The sequence below is a fragment of the Carcharhinus amblyrhynchos genome, chromosome 29 (assembly GCF_965287045.1).
Source record: "Carcharhinus amblyrhynchos chromosome 29, sCarAmb.v2.hapA, whole genome shotgun sequence".
NCBI classification, from domain to species: domain Eukaryota; kingdom Metazoa; phylum Chordata; class Chondrichthyes; order Carcharhiniformes; family Carcharhinidae; genus Carcharhinus; species Carcharhinus amblyrhynchos.
Window position 1 is genome coordinate 6,241,031 of NC_137352.1, and position 23,852 is coordinate 6,264,882.

At 43.1% G+C, this 23,852-nt stretch overlaps 1 protein-coding gene across 1 annotated transcript; it reads left to right on the forward strand.

Annotated features, from left to right (window-relative positions):
- Positions 1 to 324: 324 nt before the first annotated feature.
- tex12 (testis expressed 12) lies at positions 325 to 20,311 on the forward strand. Its single transcript, XM_080214559.1, has 5 exons — positions 325 to 447; positions 2,020 to 2,088; positions 12,969 to 13,080; positions 20,031 to 20,082; positions 20,164 to 20,311. Exons 1-5 carry the CDS (start codon positions 325 to 327, stop codon positions 20,309 to 20,311), a joined length of 504 nt encoding a protein of 167 aa, XP_080070685.1.
- The last annotated feature ends 3,541 nt before the right edge of the window (positions 20,312 to 23,852 follow it).

Below are 23,852 nucleotides of genomic sequence, written 5' to 3' on the forward strand. Positions count from 1 at the left end.
CACCTTCTGTCAGGAAAAAGATACAAAAATCCGACTCAATAGCTTCTCTGCTGCCATCACACTTCTGAATGGACCTATCTTATTTTAAGTTGATATTTCTCTACACCCTAGCTATGACTGTAATACTATATTCTGCACTCTCTCCTTGCCCCTATGTACTCTACGAACATTGTGGTTTGTATAGCGTGCGAGAAACAATACTTTTCACTGTGTACCAATACATGTAACAATAATAAATCAGATCCACGACTACTCAGGCTACAATCGAGCAATTGTGGCAAAGCTTCAGCACATTCGGAATATCAAAAGTCCTGGTTTTCAGTAATGGCACATTCACTAGCAGCATTTTCCAGAACTTCTCCAATAATAACCAACACATCCAAACTGCACGTTATCATCTGTCATCAAATGGACTGGCAGAATGGGCGCTTCAAACCTTCAAAAATGGTATGAAGAAACAACCGGCGGCATCAATGGAGACTAAAGTTCTGTTCAATTGTAGGACCACGCTGCAGAACTGTTGATGGGATGTTGGTTCGAATTAGATGAAACCTACTATTCCCAAACTTGGTACAGAAAGTGGAGTCCCAACAGGAAAATCAAACAAGAAGCTTTGCTTCCTCAAAGACAAAAAGAACTTTTGCAATGGCTGATCTGGTTCATGTAAGAAACTTTGGGGATGGTCCCAGATGGGCCCCTGGGATCATGGAGAAAATAGGCCAGTATCTAACAAGGTCAAGTTTCAGGGTAAAACCATGAAGAAGCACTTAGACCATTTCAGAACCAGAGAGTCCTTGCCTGAGCCGCCCTGCCACTGGCCATGGAGATAGCTGTTGCCAGTGCCAGCTCTTGGCTTTAAGCTGCCTTTGTGTTGGCCCACTCGGATAGCAAAGGTACGGATTCAGAATGGAGGCTGAAGAAGCAGGCCTCTGGGCTGAAGTGCAACCTGAGGAGGAACCTGCTTCACTAACCAAGAAACGCTCCGTCTGGAAGAGAAGGTTTATACTGCCTGACGCACCTCCGCCAAGCGACAAGTGATGGAAAGGACCTCTTCGAAATGGGGGTGCCGCGAGAGATGCAGGCCTCAGTGGGGAGGTCATGATGACCATGAAGGCCACAGGTAATCATTAATATGTCTACCTATGGGTCGTGGAGTACAAACTGCCTGATTGAGCAAGTGGAGGCTCGCCCAATGAGAAGCAGTCGCAGGAGTATTTAAGCCTGTGACTTTACCTGGATCTGAGGTGAAGATTACTTGACTTAAGCCATCGGAGCTACTTTTTCTTTTGGTGCACAATAAAGGATGTTGGTGATGGGAAAACAATGTGTGGCTGAATTACTACAAGACCAATTGGAGAGAATACAGAATCTTTGACAAGCCTCTTATGTTCCAGGGCCTCAAAGATTGAACCCATATGGCATCAAAGGTCCACATAAACCCTAGTATGTACAATCTGTAAATGCACTATCTGAGCACTTCACATGATGAAATGCTCCATTTTTTTTCATCCGTAATGTGATAAATATATTAGACTTACCTGGAATCGCAGTAGAATGTTGATGTTAACTTGTCATCCAAACTTGGGGAATTGGCTGAAAAAGTCAACAAGTCTCCCCAATTCTGATTAATAGTCAGCAAGTTCTGCTGGAAAAACGTGTTGCACTTCGCAAAACTTTGAAATTTCACACCCAGTCGTAAAACAGTTCTCACAATTACAATTCCACTAATGCCTGTAGCATTTATTCATTTGGTAATGGTCATTGGTTGGAAACCACTTCTTCAAAAAGGGAATTATGATTTAGCAAATATATACTACAAAGTTGAAGTTGTTGGTGTGACTATGTACTTGATACTGCATGAAGCTCAACCGGAGGTCAAAGCAAAATTACCATTTTGTCCACTTGCTCTATAATTTGCATTGCACAGAAAGGGAAAAAAATAAGTTATGAGTATTTAAAATACAAATATCAGATATTGTTTTTTATAGTAATTAATATGATTTTATTTCATGTATCTAGAGTCAGATGTCAGCTGTTCCAGTCAAAATTGTTGAGACTAAAGGGATAAAGCGTAGAAAAGAAATGGAGGTATGCAATACCATATAACTTTTACTTAAAAGGAAAGATTTGTGCCTCCTGGGTATGAAGTATTAAGTGAAGAGGATTGCCAGCCTGATTCCTATTCCATTAATATCGGGCAAGTTCAGCAATTAGCATGAAATACTCCTGACCAAGTGTTCCTCTGTTCTGTTAACCAATATTTTACACTCAACCAGTAAATGTAAAGATTGATTTCTATTATGTTTGCTTTAGCTATGCATAAATAGTTTATTACATATACATTTCTGATATCTTTAGAAATGTATTACTTCGTGGGTTGTGGGTGTCGTTGGCTAGGCCAACATTTGTGGTCCTTTCCTAATTGCCCTTGCAAAGTTGGTAGTGAGCTGCCTTCTTACACCATTGTAGCCCATGTGATGCAGATAGACTGGCACTGCTGTTAGAGAGGAAGTTGCAGGATTTTGACCCAGTGACAGTGAAAGAATGGCAATTCAGTTCTATGTCAAGATGGTTTGCAGCTTGGAGGGGAATTTCTAAGTGTTAGTGTTTGCATGCATGAGGTGCCTTGTCCTTCTAAATGGTAGACATTGTGGTTTTGGAAGGTTCTATTGAAGGAGCCTTGGTGAGTTGCTGCAGTGTATCTTGCAGGTGATACACACTGCTATCACTGTGTTTTGGTGGTGGAGGATGTGAATGTTTAAGGTGGTGAATGAGGTGTCATTTAAGTAAGCTGCTTTACCTGGATGGTGTCGAGCTCCTTGAGTATTGTTGGAGTTGCATTCATCCACACAAGTGGAGAGCATTCCATCAGATTCCTGATTTGTGCCTTGTAAGATTGTGGACAGATTTTGGGGAGTCAGGAGGAGAGCTCCTCACTGCAGAATTCCCAGCCTTTGACCTGGGCTAGGAGTTTCTGTTCCTGCCCAAAGCAGGTGTCATAGTGGCCAGGAGCGGAAAATATCGTAAGCGTGAAAATATTGGTTTTATACCAGCCTCAAAGCATCATTTGCATCTGACTTCAATGGCAGAGCATGTTTCCCGACTAATATGAATGTCATGAATGCTCATTTCAATGGCCGCTCACTGGTAATTCCCCTCCCACATGGAATTAATAGGGCATGTGTTTCGCAACCAGATATAAGCAACGTGCATCTGCTAAACAGTACTTTGATTGTGACTTTGAGGTTTGTTGGCATATGTTGCGCTGCACAATGCTTGGGGCACCACTAAATCACTTTGCAGGCACACCATATCTCTGTCAGAAGTATCTCAAAGGCAAGCACCTACCTTCCATACCAGTGGTAAGGTGGGGCTGATGTATAAATGGCTGGTGGGCAAGGTCTACATGGGGAAAAGGATGACAATGGCAGAGTTGCATTCTGATACATGATCAGAATGCTGTCAGATTTGAAAATGTCCTCTGCGCCAGGATGGAGAAGAGTACCTTCAAGAAGGACATTAGCGAGTTGGAGCCTGAATGGGAAGATGGCAGAGTGAAGAGGTGCTTCAGCTTTACATTGTCATTGCAAGGACTATCGTCCTAGATGAAGGAAGGGGAAGGTATGTCAGTCAAGTGTGGCTATCAAAGCTCCCTGGCAACAGGCACTCCAGTAAACAATGAGGAAAGGTTTCCTCTCGCACAATGTTCAGCTGGTTTACCATCACAAGAAACAAATCGTGCAGTGTGAGCGAGATTCGCAGGAAGCTGCCACAACTCATACATCTTGAATAGATTGCAGATCCCTGACATCTTTGAGAGACCACTCAGAATCCAAGGTTGGCTCCTTGGTGACAGGGGGTACCTGCAAAGAACTTGGCTGATGATGTCCGTAGAGTAGCAACAAAATCCTGCAGAGTGAAGGTATTAATTATGCTTATGTCACTACTGAACACTGGTAGAGAAGAGCATTGGCATCTTGAAATGCAGTTTCAATGCCACAATAGATCTGGCACAGCACTCCAGTACACTCCCCAGAGGGTCCCAGATCATCGTGGTTTGTTGCGCATTGCACAACCTGGTGCTGCAAAGGGTAGAGGACTTGACAGATGCCAAAATGGAGGAGCTGTAAGTCTCTTCCAATGAGGAGGACATTGAAAGGGATGGGGCGATGAGTTTAAGAAAGCTGAAGATGCAAGGGAAAAATCCATATCACCGTCCAGACAAGGCAGTCAATTGTTCAAGACCTTCATTGCCACCAGATTCCACGATGAGGATGCTAAGTCTGCATCTTCTTGGACAAGTGTACTCTTTCATGGAGATACATGAATACCAGCATTGGTGTTATATATTTTAAAAGGGTTGCTAGTTGCTTTAGGAGCTAACCTTATGATTTTGATGATGAAGTCATTAGGATGTGCTCTCAGGATGCTGTTTTGCTTTCCATTTTGTTTTCTGATGCAGAGAAGAGAACAGCTCTTCAAGAAATCTTGTTCTGTGCTTGTTTGAATCTATACATGCAAACCAAGTATTTTCTTTTTCTGTTTAAACCCACAAACCCCTAACTTAGTCAGGACATTACAGAAAGAAAACTGGTGGGGTGTCAGGATTTTGTTTCATCAAGATCACCAAGAAATGATCCTAAGAGAAAAAATTGTGGGGTCCTCACACCTTGAATATTAGAAGCTGAGGAAAAGCAACAACAGCATTACAGATTAAAGTGCCAGTGCCAGGAAGACTCAAGTAAGAAAATGTTCTATGTGTGATTTTAGATGAGAGGGTTTTTCCAATCCAAGAGGGATGAGATTCTAGTCTCTGGCATAGAGTGCTACACATTTGAGGTCATTTGGGAAAGTATATATCAAGTCAATGGTCTCCAGATTAAAAACAGGAATACTGGAAAGAGAGTAAGTAAGTATATACACAATGCCTGCAAGAGAAACGGTGAGAACATAAGAACATAAGAAGTAGGAGCAGGAATAAGCCATCTAGCCCTTCGAGCCTGCCCCGCCATTTACAATGGCTGATCTGAAGTGGATCAGTTCTACTTTCCCGCTTTCTCCCCATAACCCTGAATTCCCTTGTCTATCAGAAACCTATCTACCCATGACTTAAATATATTCAGCGAGGTAGCCTCCACCACTTCAATGGGCAGAGAATTCCTGAGCTTCACCACCCTTTGAGTGAAGAAATTCCTCCTCAACTCCGATCTAATCTGCCCCCCCACCCATATTTTGAGGCTAATATGTATATGTCTGCTTTTTGTTGACAACATGCAGGTTATAACGTATACTATATTGTATAGTATAGTAGATTCATATAGCTTAAATTCATAGTTCAGTTCTTTACTATTCAGCTTTGTGGCATTTGATCATTCCAGCGAGATACTGTGCTCCACTATTTAATCTAATTTACAGTTATTTTACTTGTAAAACTGTGTAAAATAAAAACCTGGATATCTCAGGTGATTCCTCAGCAAAAGTAATGGACATTTGATTTGATTTATTATTGTCACGTGTATTAACATTAATTGTTGTTTGCACGCTATATAAACAAAGTATACCATTCATAGAGAAGGAAATGAGAGAGTGCAGAATGTAGTGTTACAGTCATAGCTAAGGTGTAGAGAAAGATCAACTTAATGCAAGGTAAATCCATTCAAAAATCTGACAGCAGCAGGGAAGAAGTTGGTTGGTATTGACCTCAAATTTTTATATCTTTTTCCTGAAGGAAGAAGATGGAAGAGAATGTCTGGGGTATGTGGGGTCTTTGACTATGCTGGCTGCTTTGCTGAGGCAGCAGGAAGTGTAGACAGTCAATGGATGGGAAGCTAGTTTGACACATTTGATGGCTTTTGCCTGTATTGCAGTAGCAGCAGAGACACTAGGTACCAGACACTGGATCTGGTGGTTCTTTCATGAAGCTGGCTGCAAGGTCCACTGTGGAAAGGATGAACTCTGAGCTCTGTGTTATGCTAGACCCTCTGTGCTATTCTGCTCTATTAATGTTCAATTTCCTGACAGGCATAAGGCTACTTGAGCAAATCACAAGAGCAATACTCGATTTTTGACACTGATGTTGTAATGTGCTCGTTATCTATTCTTTGCACATTTCACATTGTTATTTTGCTGTTTTGTTACCTTGTTACTTCCAATTTGAGCTTGAATTTTGTTGTCAATAGACTAACAGTGAGAGGTTAATATGTATAAGAGTTTTCAACCTTGGATAGGCATTTTAAGTATATTTCATATATCATCATGAGCATATATGTGAATCTGTGTCCATTGGTTTTCAATTCTTACCACTGATTAACCCAGAATGTCTAACTCTGGAGATGATCCTGTAGCACTGATTTCTCAAGAGAAATCTAAGTTTGGCAAACCAAATTAATTTGTGGCCATTAGCCTTAAAATTGACCTGCTATGTATCTGACTGCTTGAAGATCATTCAAACAATCAGTTTAGTCCTCTCAGCAGCTTTTGATGGTACCTTGAACTGCCTATTAAGACATTTTATCAGTGAGTACTGTTTAATATCAACACATTATTTTTCTTGATACCTATCATCAGCTACATTGTTCATTCATCAGTACCAATCTTTTTAACCAACCAAATAACTAAATCAAATTAACGAGGGGACAAATTAAAATAGGCAATTCCCAAAAGGAGGGGAACCATCCAAAACAAAGGACAAAGTAGAAAGGAAACTTAAAACATCAAATCAAAATAGATTAAAGGGTCACATTCATTCATCAGTAATGAGATGTAATTTTTGAACATGAGAGAATGCTTTCTAGAGGACCATGAGAGAAAGGACTACCAAACTGGGAAACTATCCAATCAGCCTATTTTTAATGATCCTGCAAAGGAAAATTGGCTCCCAGTACAACCTATTTTTAAATTGAGGGCTAAAGAACCTTCAGGTAGTTCAACTTTAAATTGTTAAGAGGCCTGATGGCTTTTATCCAGGAAATGAGGTAGTATTATGTTCCATTTGTTAACTAGCTTAGTTGATGCTTTATCCAGGATATGTGCATGGATTTGAAAAATTGAGAGTGAATCCTCTTTTATCTTGGCTACTGAAGCTGGATGTAATTCAAATTCTGTTGTTGTTAGGGTCCATGAGATTCCAGATGGTTAGGGTTCTGTGATAACCCCAAGACTTGCATGGAGAATCACTGATCGATCTCCCCATTGGACTCATTGAATATGAGCTCTCTGGGGTTGGCAATTAACTGACCAGGTGGAGCCTTATATAAAGCAGGCCCCTAAGCAGATCTATTATTGCATTTGTCCTGGTTGGTACCTGTTTGTGTTCACCACATGCTTGTGGTTTGCTTATTTTGTGCAATAAAACACTGTTCCTTTATAGCTGATTCAAAGAACAAAACAGCCCAGGAAACAGGCCCTTCGGCCCAATGAGCCCGCGCTGCCATCCCAACACCACCAGTCGCCCCCCTCCATCCATGACCCTTGTCTAATGTTTTATGGCCGTCCACATTGAGGGAAACTAATTTAGGGACAATTTATTACTGCCAATCAGCCTAACATCTTTGGGGTGTGGGAGGAAACCGGAGCACCCAGAGAAAACCCACGCAAGCACGGGGAGAATGCGCAAACTCCCACAGACACTGGCCCAAATCCATGTGTCTGCACAGCAATCAGTGATAGTCACTGAGCTGTTGTCTTGCCCAGTATCTGGTCCAGTTTAGGCACACACTAACGACATGAAACACTAGGCCAATCTCGAAAAACCAAGAGCAGCCCAAGTACGACCCATCGCGTGTATGCCTCTCGTTGGACAGAAGGCGGACCGACTTAAAACCTGTGAATGAAAAAGAGAAAAAAAACATTGTTATTGTACCATATGCATTTACGTTACCAGGGACGCCCCAATGCTAATGACCCTTATTTAAAACAATCTCCTATATCCACCCATCTCCAACCCAGTCATGTGCCTGTCTAAGTTACTCTTAAATGACTCTAGCGTGTTTGCCTCCACCACCTTACTTGGCAGAGCATTCCATACCCCCACTACCCTCTGTGTGAAAAACCTCCCTCTAATATCTGTGTTATACTTCTCCCCCCTCACCTTAAGTCCATGGCCCCTTGTCCTATGTGTCTCTATCATAGGAAATAGCTTATCTCTGTTTACTCTATCTATACCCTTCATAATCTTATATACCTCTATTAGATCCCCCCTCAGTCACCGTCTTTCAAGGGAAAAGAGCCCCAATTTATTCAATCTTTCCTCATACCCCAGTCCTTCCATACCAGGCAACATCCTGGTAAACCTCCTCTGCACTCTGTCCAGAGTCTCCACGTCCTTCCGGTAGTAAGGCGACCAGAACTGGACGCAGTACTCTAAATGCGGCCTAACCAACGTTCTGTACGACTGCAACATTAGACTCCAGCTCTTATATTCTATACCCCTTCCTATAAAGGCTAACATACCACAGGTTTTCTTCACCACACTCTCCACTTGCACTGCCACCTTCAAAGACTTGTACACTTGCACCCCCAGGTCTCGCTGCGATTCTATACTCCTTATGGGCTTACCCTCTATCATATAACTCCCCCCTACATTATTCCGGCCAAAGTGCATCACCTCACATTTATCCGGATTAATCTCCATTTGCCATGTATCTGCCCAATCTACCAGCCTATCAATATCCCGTTGTATTGCCAGACACTACTCCTCACTGCCCGCCAATCCAGCCATCTTGGTGTCATCAGCAAATTTGCTGATCACACCACCTACTCCCTCTTCCAAATCATTTATATACACTACAAAGAGAAGAGGTCCCAGTACTGAGCCCTGCGGCACACCACTAGTGACAGACCTCCAGCTAGAAAAGGACCCCTCCACTCCTACTCTCTGACTCCTCTTTGCAAGCCAGTTCTCTACCCATCTAGATACCTGGCCACGTATCCCATGAGCTTTAATCTTCTCTACCAACCTACCATGAGGGACTTTGTCAAACGCTTTACTGAAATCCATATGGACGACATCAACAGCTCGTCCTTCGTCGACCGTTTTTGTCACCTCCTCAAAGAATTCTACCAGATTCGTAAGGCAAGACTTCCCCTTTACAAAGCCATGCTGCGTATCCTTAATCAGATTGCAACGCTCTAAGTGCACATACATCCTATCCCTAAGAATCCTTTCCATCAACTTGCCTACCACTGACGTTAAACTCACCGGCCTATAGTTACCCGGGCTATCCCTCCTATCCTTTTTAAACAACGGTACCACGTTCGCTATCCTTCAGTCCTCTGGGACCTCACCTGTGTCCAAAGAAGAGACAAAGATTTGCGTCAGAGGCCCAGCAATCGCATCCCTCGCCTCCCTAAGCAGCCTAGGATAAATGCCATCGGGCCCCGGAGACTTATCGGTTGTAGTGCTACCTAAAAGCCCTAACGCTTCTTCCCTCGTAATCGATAGATCTTTCAATTGGTCTACCGCTCCCTCGATGACCGTACCAGACATCAAGCCCCTCTCCTTCGTGAATACCGACGCAAAGTATTCATTCAGGATCTCCCCCATTCCCTCTGCCTCTAAGCACAATTCCCCTCGTCTGTGCCTGAGGGGACCGATTTTACCCCTAGCCACCCTTTTGCTCTTAAGATAGGAGTAAAACACCTTTGGATTCTCCTTAATCCTACCTGCCAAAGCCATCTCATGCCCCCTCTTTGCTCTCCTAACTCCCCTTTTGAGATCCCTCCTACTGTTTCTGTATTCCTCCAACGCTCTCTCCGTTCCCAGCTGCTTAGACCTGACATACGCCTCTTGTTTCTTCCTAACCAGGTCTTCTATATCTCTAGTAATCCACGGCTCTCTAATCCTACCTTTCCCATCCTTCCTCCTAACCGGCACATGCCTTTCCTGCACCCATTGCAGTTTTCCCTTGAAAGACTCCCACGTGCCTAACGTGGTCTTGCCTTCCAACAGCCTATCCCAGTCTATATCCCTAAGATCCTGCCTAATCCGGCTGTATCTAGCCTTCCCCCAATTTAGCACCCTCCCCTTAGGACAGCTCTCATCTTTTTCCATTTGTATCCTAAAGTAGACAGAGTTGTGGTCACTATTAGCCACATGTTCACCTACCGCAACCTCAACCACCTGACCCGGCTCATTGCCCAGAACTAAATCCAGTATAGCCCCCTCTCTAGTCGGGCTATCTACATACCCTTCCAATACACATCTTATGAATTCCTCCCTGTCCGAACCCCCAGCTCTAGGCACCTTCCAATCCACCCCAGGGAGATTAAAATCACCCACTACAACAACCCTGTTCTTCCTACACTTGTCCAAAATGTCCCTACATATACCCTCTTCCACTGCCCGCGGGCTGTCGGGCGGCCTATAGTACACTCCTAGTAATGGCTCCCTTCCTATTCCTCAACTCCACTCACAGAGTCTCAATTCCCAACCCCCCCATGTTATCCTCCCTCTGCACTGCTGTGATCTGCTCCCTAACTAAGAGCGCCACTCCCCCTCCTCTTTTCAACCCTCCCCTATCACGCCTAAAACACTTATACCCTGGAATATTTAGCTGCCAGTCCTGCCCCTCCTTTAACCACATCTCTGTCACTGCCACCACATCTGAATTCCTCGCGAACATCAAGGTCCTAAGTTCATCCGTCTTACCCGTCACACTCCTCGCATTAAAACTGATGCACTGAAGACCCTCAGGCCCACTCGGATCCTCCTTCTCCTGGGAGATTTTCCTATCATCTAGACTTACCCTCACCTCCAACTCACTCCCACTCCCAGTGCCTGAGCTGTCTCTCTCCTCCCCACCCCCCCTCCATATTAGTTTAAACCCTGCCGAAACACTCCAGCCAACCTCCCAGCTAAAGTATGTGTACCCTTCCCATTTAAATGTTCCCTATCCCTTTTATACAAGTGCCCTTCCTTTGCAAAGACTTCCCAATGGCCTACAAAACTAAAACCCTCTGTCCTGCACCAATCCCTCAGCCACGCATTCAGCTGCAGGATCTCCTTATTTTTATCCCTGCTATTACTGGGCACTGGCAGCAGCCCAGAGATCGCCACCCTGGAGGCCCTGCACTTCAGCCTGGGGCTCCCAACTCTCTGAACTGCCTACGTATTTCCCCCCTACTCTTCCTTCCTACATCCTTCTCACCTATGTGTATAATTACATCCACCTGGGCCCCTTGGCCCTTCAAGATTCCCTCTACCCTCTCTGACACATCCTGTACCCTGCTCCAGGGAGGCAGACTACCATCCTGGAGTCCCGCTTTTGCCCACAGAACCACCAATCAATTCCTCTAACCCTCCCATCCCCCACCACTATCTCACATCCAGCCCCCTTCCTTCCGGTCTTCCCCTCGTGCCCTTTCCACCTCAGTTGGCGCCTTACCCCTGATATCTTGAGAGACTACCCCTGGGGTAGCCTTTGGAACATTACTCCTCTTCCCCTTCCTAACTGTAACCCACCCATCCCCCCTCGTCTGTGCCTGAGGGGACCGATTTTACCCCTAGCCACCCTTTTGCTCTTAAGATAGGAGTAAAACACCTTTGGATTCTCCTTAATCCTACCTGCCAAAGCCATCTCATGCCCCCTCTTTGCTCTCCTAACTCCCCTTTTGAGATCCCTCCTACTGTCTCTGTATTCCTCCAACGCTCTCTCCGTTCCCAGCTGCTTAGACCTGACATACGCCTCTTGTTTCTTCCTAACCAGGTCTTCTATATCTCTAGTAATCCACGGCTCTGGGATCCCCTCTTGAACGTGGTTCCTATTCATTAGCGCATCATTTTCCCTAACTAAAAATAAATCCTCCAGCCTCAACTCCAGTTGCCTAACCCGGGCCCTCAAACGCTGCAACTCCAGACATTTGGTGCAGATGTGGACTCTCCGGAGATGCTGTGTCTCCAGGAACTCCCATATATTGCACGTTACACAGCTGACACGCCTCCCCATGGACCCTGCCATTTATTTGACCACCCTTAAACTTATGGACACAGTTAGAAAAATTTGACCAGTATCTCACCTTGCCTAAGCCTGCTCTCGCCTAAGCCCTGTGAGCCAAAGTCCTTGCAGCACTCACTCAGCACCCGCCTCACTCCGCTGCCCAATACCGACGCTGCCCGCTGTCTACTGTGGCCTTCTTTTTGTACTCCCGCGCTCCCTTCCCAACTGCCCTTGTGCCTAGGACCCGCTACAGAAAGCGCAAAATGCAGAAAAAAACCTGTGAACCAGCAATGCAATTGAAAAAAATCGGTACACTCGCAGTTTAGACTCACCAGCCACCAGTACACTGCTCCTGGAGTTATAGTTTCTAAAAAGGAAAGCTCTCTGAGCACTGTTTAGATTTTAGCAGCCTGTCATTAAACATGGGGAAAAATTATTATTTCAAAGATTTGAGAATATTCACACTCTGGCCCAGGTAAATCCTCCCTCTATCAGTTGTGCTGCACTTTCACGAATTGGAGTGCCCCTGACTATATTACTAACAAATGGATGCACCAGATCAAGAGCTGGAGATACTGGTGTTATTCTACTTTATCTGCCTTGTTCATTTGTTTTTTCAGCCAGGCTACTGCAGCCTTCACTAGATATTTTGAATGAACAAATGGAACTTGTAAGAAACTAACTAAAGTTTCAGTATTCTGTTGACTACTTAAGTGGGGAACCTATGGCTTGGTGCACACCCCTAATTATTGTTTTTTTTTGCATGCATACCTCTTCACCCAAAAACATAAATTTAAACAGCAAAGTATTCCCAAGCACTTTGAATTGTCTTTCGCAACCAGTAGCCCAATTCTACTCACATTCTTGACAAACTGATAAATTCCCACATTAAGCAGTACTATTGAATCAACTGCTGAAAATTATGTTTACAAAAAAAGTAAGTTTTCTTTGCGTTGTTGAGTCAAAGTGATGTCTGATGCAGAGTTCAAGAGTACAATCCTGTTCTTTGTCTTTGCATCTTATGTATCATAGAATGAATATTGTGAAGCACCTGTTCAAACCAAAAGACATGTGCCCTTGGTTTCTGCTTCAGATGGAGGAGAGTTTGCTTCTAACCCAGGATCGGTGGAAAAAATCCTGCAAGGTAATAAAGCAACCTTTGTAAATATTTACTGAATTATTTCAAAATAAATCATATTGCTATCTCTTTTTGGCTATGACTGGATTAACTCATGTTTCTCCTCATACATATTCTGAAAAAATGAAGTGATTCAACTATAGGGGCAAGATTTTTTTAAGCCTGAGCAGAATTTAGCACAAATATGTCTTCACTGCTGCATTGTTCAAAGTGCTTACGGATTATCGGGATAGTCACAGAGATGCAAGAGTCAAAAAAGTAAGGTAACTTGCAAATGTCACATTTGATTGAGAAGTGGAAGTTGCAAATCTCTGAACATGGGACAAGTTTCTGAAATGATTTTACAGCTTCTAAATGACAATTTTGGATTTTTGTGTTACCTTGGTCCGATATTACCATTTTACGAAGACCATATTTACCTTATTGAGCTCAGAGATCAAGAATTTCAATTCCCGTTGGACTTCAGAATTTCTGCAAATGTGCAGATCAGCATTTTTTTTTTGGATCCATTGCGTATGTACATAATAAAAAAGCACAAAACCTCAGGTCAGGTGAGCAGATGTCATTGCAAATTAGTTTTCCAGGCAGGGGACAGAGGCACCGGTCCATGAAGGGAAAGAGGGACCTAGGCAGGTCCCAGTTAAGGAAAATTAGAGGAACAGAAAACCAGGCTCATAGCAGGAATGGAGCTATGGGAAGCAGGCTTTAAATGAAGAATTTAACCAAAGGTTGCTGATGTAGACTGGTCATGGGATGATACAGCTATTTAAAGGATCACGTGTCCAAAGTGTGGGAATTCTTCCCAAAGCACAGGCAGAATGTAAGAAGAGCTGCTGGCATGGTACTTAATAAACTATTATTGTTATAATTCTTTGCTTACCAGTGTTTGGAACCCAACACGTCTGCATGGTGTCAAGAGTTGACAGTATGGCACAAGTACTTTGTCACGTTAACCTGTTTGTGTTCAATGAAAACATTGCAGACAATTGGGCCAAATTTGAAGGGTAAAGCATCTACTGTGGTGTCGAACAAATCAAAAAGACACAAGCACCTTATCAAATCTGGCAGGCTCAAGATTATTGAAAAGTTTGAATCTTTGTCTTTCAAATGGAAGACAGAAAGTGGATCCCAAGCCACTGTTAAAGTTTAAGAACATTTGTTTGCCAATGAAGAGCATAACACACCACAAGCACATGTTTAATACTACAGACCAAAGATTTGATGAATCAACAAAGTCATGCCTGGAATCTTAAAATTTTTAGCAAAAACATGTGCATTTGGTACCCTTACTGATAAGTTAGTCAGGGATTGTGTAGTCTCTGAGATCACAGTGATCTTGACAGCAAGCAGCTGCTTTGAGAGAAAGATTTAACATTGCAATCAACCATCAGCATCTGCCTGCTAACCAACAGTCTGAAAAAAGCAGCAAGATGTTAACATGAGAAACAGGATGTGCCTGTATCACAAGTTTTTGTGATACAGGCACATCCTTCTCTGCAGTGGCCATCATTGTCCTATACTCTGAAAATGGCAAAAATCACCGAGGCACTGGGGTACACTCCAAGGAGGAGGCCTAGGCATTGAGAAAAGCAGTTGCTCAAAGGCACTTGGACTGTATTCGACGCTGCAGAGATACTTGCTGGGAAGGCTGAAGGCAGTGGTCAGAAAGGGACACGGGCTACTAATAGAGGTCGGGTATAGGTGAGGGATTTCTCCATTGGGAAAACCAAGACCATCAGGAGGGAAGCGGTCGTGAGGGTCAGTCACATCAATGGCAGAGTTGCAATCGACAGAAAGATGAGGGAAGCACAGTTGGCGAGGGAATGGCGGCAGGAAGCGTGTGAAGAGTGGCAAAGTGTGTGAAAAGTGGCTACAGAATGCGCAAGCAGGAAAAACTCCCACCAAAGGAATCAGAAAATAGCAGGCCAGTTCAGGGCAATGTGAAAAACAAAGATATGGAGAGCTGGACACTATGCATGGAGTATTTCGACTCTTATTTAAAGGGAAATAAGGTAGAGGATGAACTAGCAGTAGCAATTTTCTTAACTACTGTAGGGAGTAAAACGTTTGTGATGTTAAGAAGCCTCATACAACTTGAGAAATCCGCAAAGCATCCCATAGCAGAGCTGTGCGAAGCATGAAGGAATCATTATGCCTGAAGCCACTTACAATAGCAGAATGGTTCCAATTTTATAAGGGAATGCAGTTGAAAAGTGAATCCATTTCACTATTTGTGGCTGTGCAGAAGAAGCTTAACCACTTCTGATGATCATAACTCATCGGGGACTTTTCCATAATCATAGAGTCCCTACAATGCAGAAGCAGGCCACTTGATCCATTGAGCCTGCAATGACAACAATCCCACCCATGTAGTTACCCTGCTAATCGCCCTGACACTAAGGGGCAAATTAGCATGGCCAGTCATCCTAATCTGCACATCTTCGGAGTGTGGGGGAAACCCGAGCAGACATGTGGAAAATGTGCAAACTCCACACACATGGTCATCCGAGGCCAGAATTGAACCTGGGTTACTGGCACTGAGGCAGCATTGTGAACCATTGTGCAACCATGCTGCATCTTCCTTTCAGTATTATGTCGGCACCAGTCCTTTTCCAAAGAGCAATGAACTGAATTCTAATGAGTTACTTGGGGATCTGATATTATCTGGATGATATTTTGGTGATGGACTCCACTGAGGGAAAAGCATTTGAAGAGCCTTGAGGAGAGCCTCAGAAGGTTTCAGAACATGGCCTGCAAGTAATGAGAGAAATGCAAATACTTTAAAGATTTGATTAATAGTAAGGGACTGCACAAGGTACCCACGAAAATGGAAGCCATTGTGAAAGCTCCCAATCCAGACAATCTATTGCAGTTGCAATCATTCCTGGCATTGATAAATGATTATGGCAAAATTGTGCCAGATTTGGTTACCGTACTGAAATCTTTACATCATCTGCTGGGTAAAGGTCAACCATAGGGATAGACCAAGGGACGTGAAGATGCTTGCTGAGGGGTAAAACGAAGGTCGGAAGTGTTGGTACACTTAGATTCGAAGTTGCTATTGCAATTAGCCTGCGATGGCTACTTAATGGGCTGCCACTGTATTGTCACACATATTGTCCAATGGAGAAGAAAGGCCCATTCCCATCTGGTAAAGGTCCTTGACAAAAACAGAGGAAATAAATGCCCAGATCAAGAATCAAGGTTAAGTATTGTATTTGAGGTGAAGAAATTCTCCCATTTTCTATACAAGTGGCAATTTGTGCCCCTGACCACATCTTTGGGCCATACACAGTAATAGCATCTATGGCAGCAGCATGGTTACAACAATGGGAGCTACTTTTGACAATACACTCCTACAGCATATGTTATAGAGAATCTGAACTGCATGGTAACTCTGCACTTTCAAGGCTGCCTGTTCCTGGAGGAATGGATGTTCCTGATTTGGCATTTGAAATGTATTTTCACCTAAATGATAAAGTATCTTTATCAGTGGCCTGGGTTTGAAACGCCACAAGGAATGACCCAATCTTAAGTCAAGTAATGAATTTAGTCTTACGATGGAAGTCTATTCGTAGCAATCAGCATGCTTTGTATCCCTACCTGTCAAGGAGGTGAGTGTTATCCATAACGAATGAATGTCTTTTGTGGAGAATGAGAGTGGTCATTCCTCCCACATTACATAGGAAGATGCTAGATCAAGTGCACCGAGGGCATCCAGGTGTGGTGCGAATGAAAGAGATTGCTGGGAGCTATTTTTGCTGGCAGACATTGGCTCCCAGATCAAAGAGTAGGCAGGTGCTTTGAATCCTGTGTGCTAGTCATTGTTGCCCCTCCACCCATGGGAATGGCCTTAAGCTCCTTGGCAAAGAATCCATGTAGACTTCATCTATCCAGTGAAGATAAATATTGGTGGTAGTCAGTGCCCACTCAAAATGGCCAGAAGTAGCAATTATGAAGTCAGTGTTTGCAAAGGGGACTATAGAGCAACTCATTTTAGAAGACCTGATCAAATAGTGAGCAATAATGGACAACAGTTTGTGGTGAAGTCATTTGTGGACTGCCTCAACCACCAAGGGAGTTTGGCAGGTGAAATTGGCTCCCTACCACCCTATCACAAATGGCCATCCCAAAATCTGGTTTGTCCAGATTTAAAACAGGCACTGAAGGTTTCCCAAAGGAAAAGGGTCTGTTGGAAGGCTAGTGAGTCGATTCTTAAGCTTAATGCAACATAGCTCATGCAACAACCCAAGTTTCCCTGGCATCGTTTATGTTTGGCCACAGATTGAGGACTACTTTTTAATCTGATGGGACCAGAGGAGGTAACGGAGAACCAAGAAAGGAGAAACTATGTTCGTGAGGATCTATATGGTGGGAGAAAATGGACTTCCTGCAACAGTGGTGACCCAGACAAGGCCAGTGTCATACGCTGTTCAGACACAGGATGATTGGGTCTAGAGAGGAGACACAGTTCAGCTGCTGGCTGCTCCACGTCAAAGCAGGGAAATTCTCCCTGACCCATAATTGTTCTAAGAAGTGCCTGAGGAACCAACTGAGTCTTGTACTCCTGACACTGAGGGAGTTCTAACCAGAAAGGAAACATCAACAGAAGCTGCTGATGCTGATAACCAGGTTAGAGTGGAAGATCAAGAGCTCATAGAAATGTGGGGAAGAATGCTTGAATCAAGACAGTCATCCAAAAACCACAGCCCTTTATACCTGTGTAGACTTTTTAATGGATATTGCTGTTCACAGTTCATGTTTTTGTATATAGTTGAATTGTGTATTTATAGAACTGTACTAAAAATGTATATGTCATTTGAGGGTTTTTGAAGAAAGAGGGGAGGAATGCTATGTATGTTGGGGCATGCCCTTTAAGATATTGGGTTGGGACATGAGCTCCGCCCTGGGTAGAACTCACCGAGCCAGTCTTATGGTGACTGTGCTAGGAGAAAGATGTGTTAATAAACTGTTCCAGATAGTAAACTATCACTGACCTCATGGCCTATTACTGGCCTCAGCATCAGACCTGAAACTTTGTGCATCATGCAGGTGTGCGCTACTTTGTGTGGTTGCAGATGAATTGCACGTTGAAGGAGTTGAACTCCTTGCGGTTCATGAATGGCACCATCTGTTGTGATTGTGACCTAAGAGCAACGTGGGTGCTTTCAGTGATACATTGCACCTGTGACATCCCTGCAATGAGGGCAAAGCCCATGGCCCTGGCATCCTGGCTCACCCAATCCTGGTCAAAGTTTATAAACACCTTTGCCCTTGTATACAGAGCATCCGTGACCTCCCTGATGCATTTGTGAATGGCAGACTGGGAGATTCCATAGCTGTTCCCTACAGTGCCATTGAAGGAGCCACTGACAAGAAAGGTTAGTGCCGCTGTGACTTTAAAGGCCAAAGGCTTTGGGTGTCCTCCAGCTCCATGGATGCCAGTTTGTGCAGTATTTGGCAGAGGAGATCCATCGTCCCCTGGGACAAATGCAGCTTTCTCTGGCACTGAGGATTGGACATCTGAAGATATGAGCACCTTCACCAGAAGATCCCAGGCTAGCATTGTCTTCTAGTTTGATTCTGTGCTCCTGTTCCCTGGACAGCTGCAGACCTCTGGTGTTATGCACATGAAGCAGCATATCTTGTCTGTGCTGCTGGTCAATCATGATTAGCAGATATGCCAACTCCACCTGCTCCATGATTCTCCTGAATCATGCATTAAAAGAGTGAGAACTTTACAGGGAGCTATGAGGAATCCTGCCACAGCCCTGACCCTCATTCCTGTATGCCACTGTGACTTCCACCCAAGTCTTCCTAGTCTGAGTTAATATCTGCTCTCCCTCCCAACATCCCCTTTGACACAACAGCCAAATCCCCACATTATTTCCACTGTAAGCCACCTGGCCAAGTACCGCTGAGGCTTCATTTTAGCATGGCATCTGACCCACCCAGCCTCCACCCTCCACCATGACAAGAGACCCCCAGTCCCAAGCTGCACTTATCTGTGTTCGAAATGTTCTCCATGATGCTTATTAAGTATTGGACGGCCTGAGGGGAAATGGCTGCCTGGGCGCTGTCCTCCGATATCTCCCTCAGAGGTGAAAGTGCCAGGCTGATGTTTACATAGAACTATTGTAAAAGGTGCTGATATGACGCCAAACTGGCGCCTGCAGAATGTTTGGTGTGGGCTCAATGTCTGACTGAGTGCTCTATAATGAGATGCTAATGTACTAAAATGTTGCCAACATTCCGTGGAGCATTCCACATCACTCCACCAGCGGGTCTCCTACAAAATTGCAAAACGTCATCTCGCTAGCGCAAATCATGCTTTTCAAAACTCTCTAGATTTTGAGTGTGTCGCCATTCTCTTGCATGGAGAGTCTGAGCTCACGGTTCCACCTATAGTTTAATTTCATGCTGTGCTGACTTATTGAACTCAGCTGCTTCTTCAAAGCAAATAACTCTCTCTTTTTGTGTGCATCCCTGCCTGATTTTGCTGAAATGTTTTATTTATTTATATGTACATCTTGGTATGATTTATTATGGTCTAGTTGATCTGCCCTGGTTGATCAAGTGGAAACATATTTTAAATTGTGTTCCTAAAACTAGAAGTCTAGATATTCAAAAGTATTTATTTGTGTGAAAATGTGTGTAGCATATTGAAAAATGTATTGTGGAGAAATCAGTCAGGTTAATTTATGTAAAACAACTAGCATAATTTTTCAGCAATATTCATATTTACATTCATATTTGCCCACTGTCTATTCTTGAATTAGTTACATGATTGAATCAAGTCATAAATATTACACAGGATATAAAATGCACATCTTTATAAGGAAATGTGATTCCACTATTAAGAAACATTCAGATAGTCAAATACTGACTTATTGATAATTATCCGGTTATACTTTGAAAGTTCTGTTGTCAATTTCACCTCTTGTATTTTTCAACAGATGTCAATGAAGTAGTTAACATTCTACTGTCTGCTTATACAGAAACTTTAAGGTATATTTTCAATTAATTTAAACATGCCACAATTTGACATTCATTATAGTCTAATAAAATCTTTCTTGCTACTTATGTAAGTCAGAGAACAGCGGTGAATGCCAAGCATGTACAACAACTTAACACAATCCTGGAAGAAGCTAGGGCCATGGAAAGATATCTGAAACAGAAGAAAGAAGGTCTCAGACATAAGCTTACCATGATTGCTAATGCCCTTCATACAGAATGATTACATTTTGACAAGAGAGTCCTATAGTTTTTGAGAGATTTAAGAAATAACTGGAGCAGTGTTTAGATTTTATTTGATAATGTTTCATTCTTTCACTTATCATTTTATGTTTATATACAGTTTTAAGGTTAAGATTGTAAAGTGACACAGAAGTTAAGGTGTTTCCCTCAGGTTTAGAGACGAGAATGCAGTTTGTTTAGAAAAGAGGAACTATAGCTGGAATTCTCTTGCTTGCAACTGGGATGCTATAGTCTCGCTGCTTTGGCTGCACATCAAATTCTCCATTCACACTGGCAGTAGGGCATGCAAGACTGGAAAATTCCAATCTGTGATTCCTAATTTGATTTATTATTGTCACATTTATTCGCATACAGTGAAAATATTGTTTCTTGGTGAGAATGGCAAGTTTGATAAGTGAGAGTGACAAGTTTGAGAATGGTCTTTCCCATGAGAGAATAACCAGAATTTCACTAGCCTTTGTTTCATTCTGTTTAGAAAATAGATGTACAATTAATGTAATTTTAAATAAAATACATTTACCTACTCTTCAATTTCAATAGTATTCAATACAGGCACAATGGAAGAATTAACACTTCTTGTTGAAATAATTTTCATTACTCATTGGAGACACTAATCTTTTGGGCTTCCCTCTATCTATTATGTTGGGATTTGGATTTTATACTGAACTGCAGAATAGAAAAATTCTTGTCTGGGCATAACCTTATTGGTTAAAAGGACAGTCTCTAATTTGGAATGCAAACTAACAAGGTTTATTTGGCATCAAAAATGAATATTTAACATTCCACTTGAAACAGTTCAGGGAAAGTTCACATGACTAATTCCTGGGATAAAGGGTTTACCTTTTGAGGAAAGGTTGAGCCTACAGTTATTGGAGTTTAGAAGAATAAGAGGTGAACTAATGAAATATGTAAGATCACAATGGACTTGACAGAGTGGATGCAGTGAGGATGGGGGCTATTCTCCCAGCAAGTAGAGGCTATTTAACAGGCTTCCTGCCTTCGTGAGTCTCTGGCATCTGGATTTCTGGCACTGTCAGCTCCACACCAGAAATTGGTGCAGAGCTGAATAAATTATTAAAATGAAGATTTATATTTAATTAGCAGGCCCGGGGCTGATGTCTTGCCAGAATCTCCCCCAACCCCGCCAGGTGTAGTTCACTTCAGCGAGTTTACGATAGCTCCCCATTTGCAGAGAGCTGGCGGCCCAACTCCTCTGGAGTGAAGGCAGCGATCGAGCCCCCAGTGGGCATTGGGCAGTGCCAAGTGAATGGGGCCAGAGGGGTTGGGCCTCTTGGGGGAAGGGGAAAATTGGTGGGGAGGGGTCCTCTGCCACTCTGCACTCAGTGGTGACAGAGGGAGGGAGACCAGTGATCAATGCTAGACACCGGTGGAGAGGGGCTGTTGTGGGGGGGTTGGGTTGCCGGTTTGAGGGGTGTGTTGGGTTGCTGGTTTTGGGGGACGGGGTGGTGTGTGCGGGGGGGGTTGGGTTGCCAGTTTGGGGAGGTTGGGTTGAGGCTGGCCTTGACTCATCTGGGAGGCCAGCAATCAGGACAAGGGAGAGGGGAATCGGAGGGGCAGCATTGCAAAGTTGCAGAGTTGGCCAGCTATCAGGTGACCGGCAATGCAGGGCTACTGCACACGCGCTAATCTCAGCCCTGATAGATTGTTGCATGCACAGTGGCCCACTCAGTGCTATGCTGCTGGCCTCTCCAACAAGAATAGGGCCCACCCTGCATTTTTAATAATATTCATGCTAGTGCACTCTGTAGTGCACAGAGTGTGGGAGATTCATTTTGAAACACCCACTGAAAAATACTAGCAGGATTTACTCCAGTTTTTACACAAAATCCTCCAGTCACCTGATGAAGGGGCAGCACTCCGAAAGCTCATGATATCAAATAAACCTTTTGGACTTTAACCTAATGTTGTGAGACTTCTTACTGTGTCTACTCCAGTCCAGTGCTGGCCCTCCATATAATTTTTTAATATATTTTTCATGCAATGTTGCTCTTATTTCTCTTTTTCTTTGTTATTTCAATGGTGCTGAAGTTTTTTTTTGCAATCTAGTTACCTACTATTTTAATAACAATCAAGGAAGTAAAGAGCTGATAATGATAAAGTCTGCATATTTTGCTCTTTTGCCATTTTATTGACAAACATGCAGAATTTAAATAAAATGATGCATAATAAATTATACATCTGCGTGTTAACATCTCATGGCCATAGAGTCTCTGATACTCTTTTGTTATTTGCTAATCAGAATTAAGTAAGCTACATCAGGATTCCTAATGAGCAACTTGTGGTTATTGGTGACACTTTTGGAAAACTATTATCCATGACAAATCCATTCTGTGTGGTAACATTTAGTGTCTCCTAAAGTGAGCTGGCAGGAAATTCAGTTGTTAAAAACTCCAAAAGGAGGGTCCAGGCATTATTAGAGCAGCTAGAGCTGTATAACATATCCAGGAAACAAACAATATGTTTTTCTCTGATAGTATTTCCTCCAGTAGCTGTGCTCCTTTCAGCTGGATGATTGATTTGTTTGGCATTGATAGTAGTTAAGTGGCTCACATATTACCACGATGGCATGCGGAGATAAATCCCAATGTTCAGTTAACCTTTTTGATTTGTTTTTGTGCGTCTACTAGCTTTTAATAATTTGGGTACTTAAACTTCCAATTATGTACTCTTCTAGCTTTGCTTTATTTAGAAAATGCTCCAATTTCTCTTTGGCCCAAAATGGATGACTTTACATTGAACTTCACCTGCCATAACTTCATCTTTTTTTTAAATCCGTGCCCGATTTGTAACTCCTTGTTCCCAACTCACTGCCCCTCATTACTTAGTACCATCTCAAAACTTAGATATACAGTTCTTTCATCCTTCATCTAAATCATTAATAGTATAGTGAAAAGCTGAGACTCTAGAACAGATCCTTAGGGAATGCCACTTGTCACGTTCTGCTATCCAGATTATACACACACATTATTCCCCTTCTTCTCCCCTACAGCCTTAACAATTTTTGTAATCAAAGGGCTGCTTTCAATTTTTTATGCACTCGTTTTTGTTAATATTCTCTTGGATGGAATTATATTGAGAATGTTTTGGAAGTGCATATAGATAACTACCTAATCAGTGACACCCTCAGAAGACTCAATTTAGATTAGTCAGAAAAAGCTTACCTTTAATAAGCCAATGTTGGCTAGCTCTTATATTTATCCAAAGAACTACATCCAGGGAAAGCATTCACTCTCCCAAACTAACTCTGTCCCACATTGATTCAGTCTCATCGTCTCCCACACTCACTCATCCTCTTTACCTCACTCATTCTCATCCTTTCCACCTTCATTCTCTCCCACACTTGCTTATACTTTCTCACTCACTCTCCCTTTCCCCACATTCTCTTTTTATCTCTCTCTCTCTCTCTTCCACACTGGACCTCTCCTACACTCACACTCTCTCTCTCTCCCTTACCCACTATCTCCACTCCTGCACACGCTTTCTCCTTCAATCACTCTCTT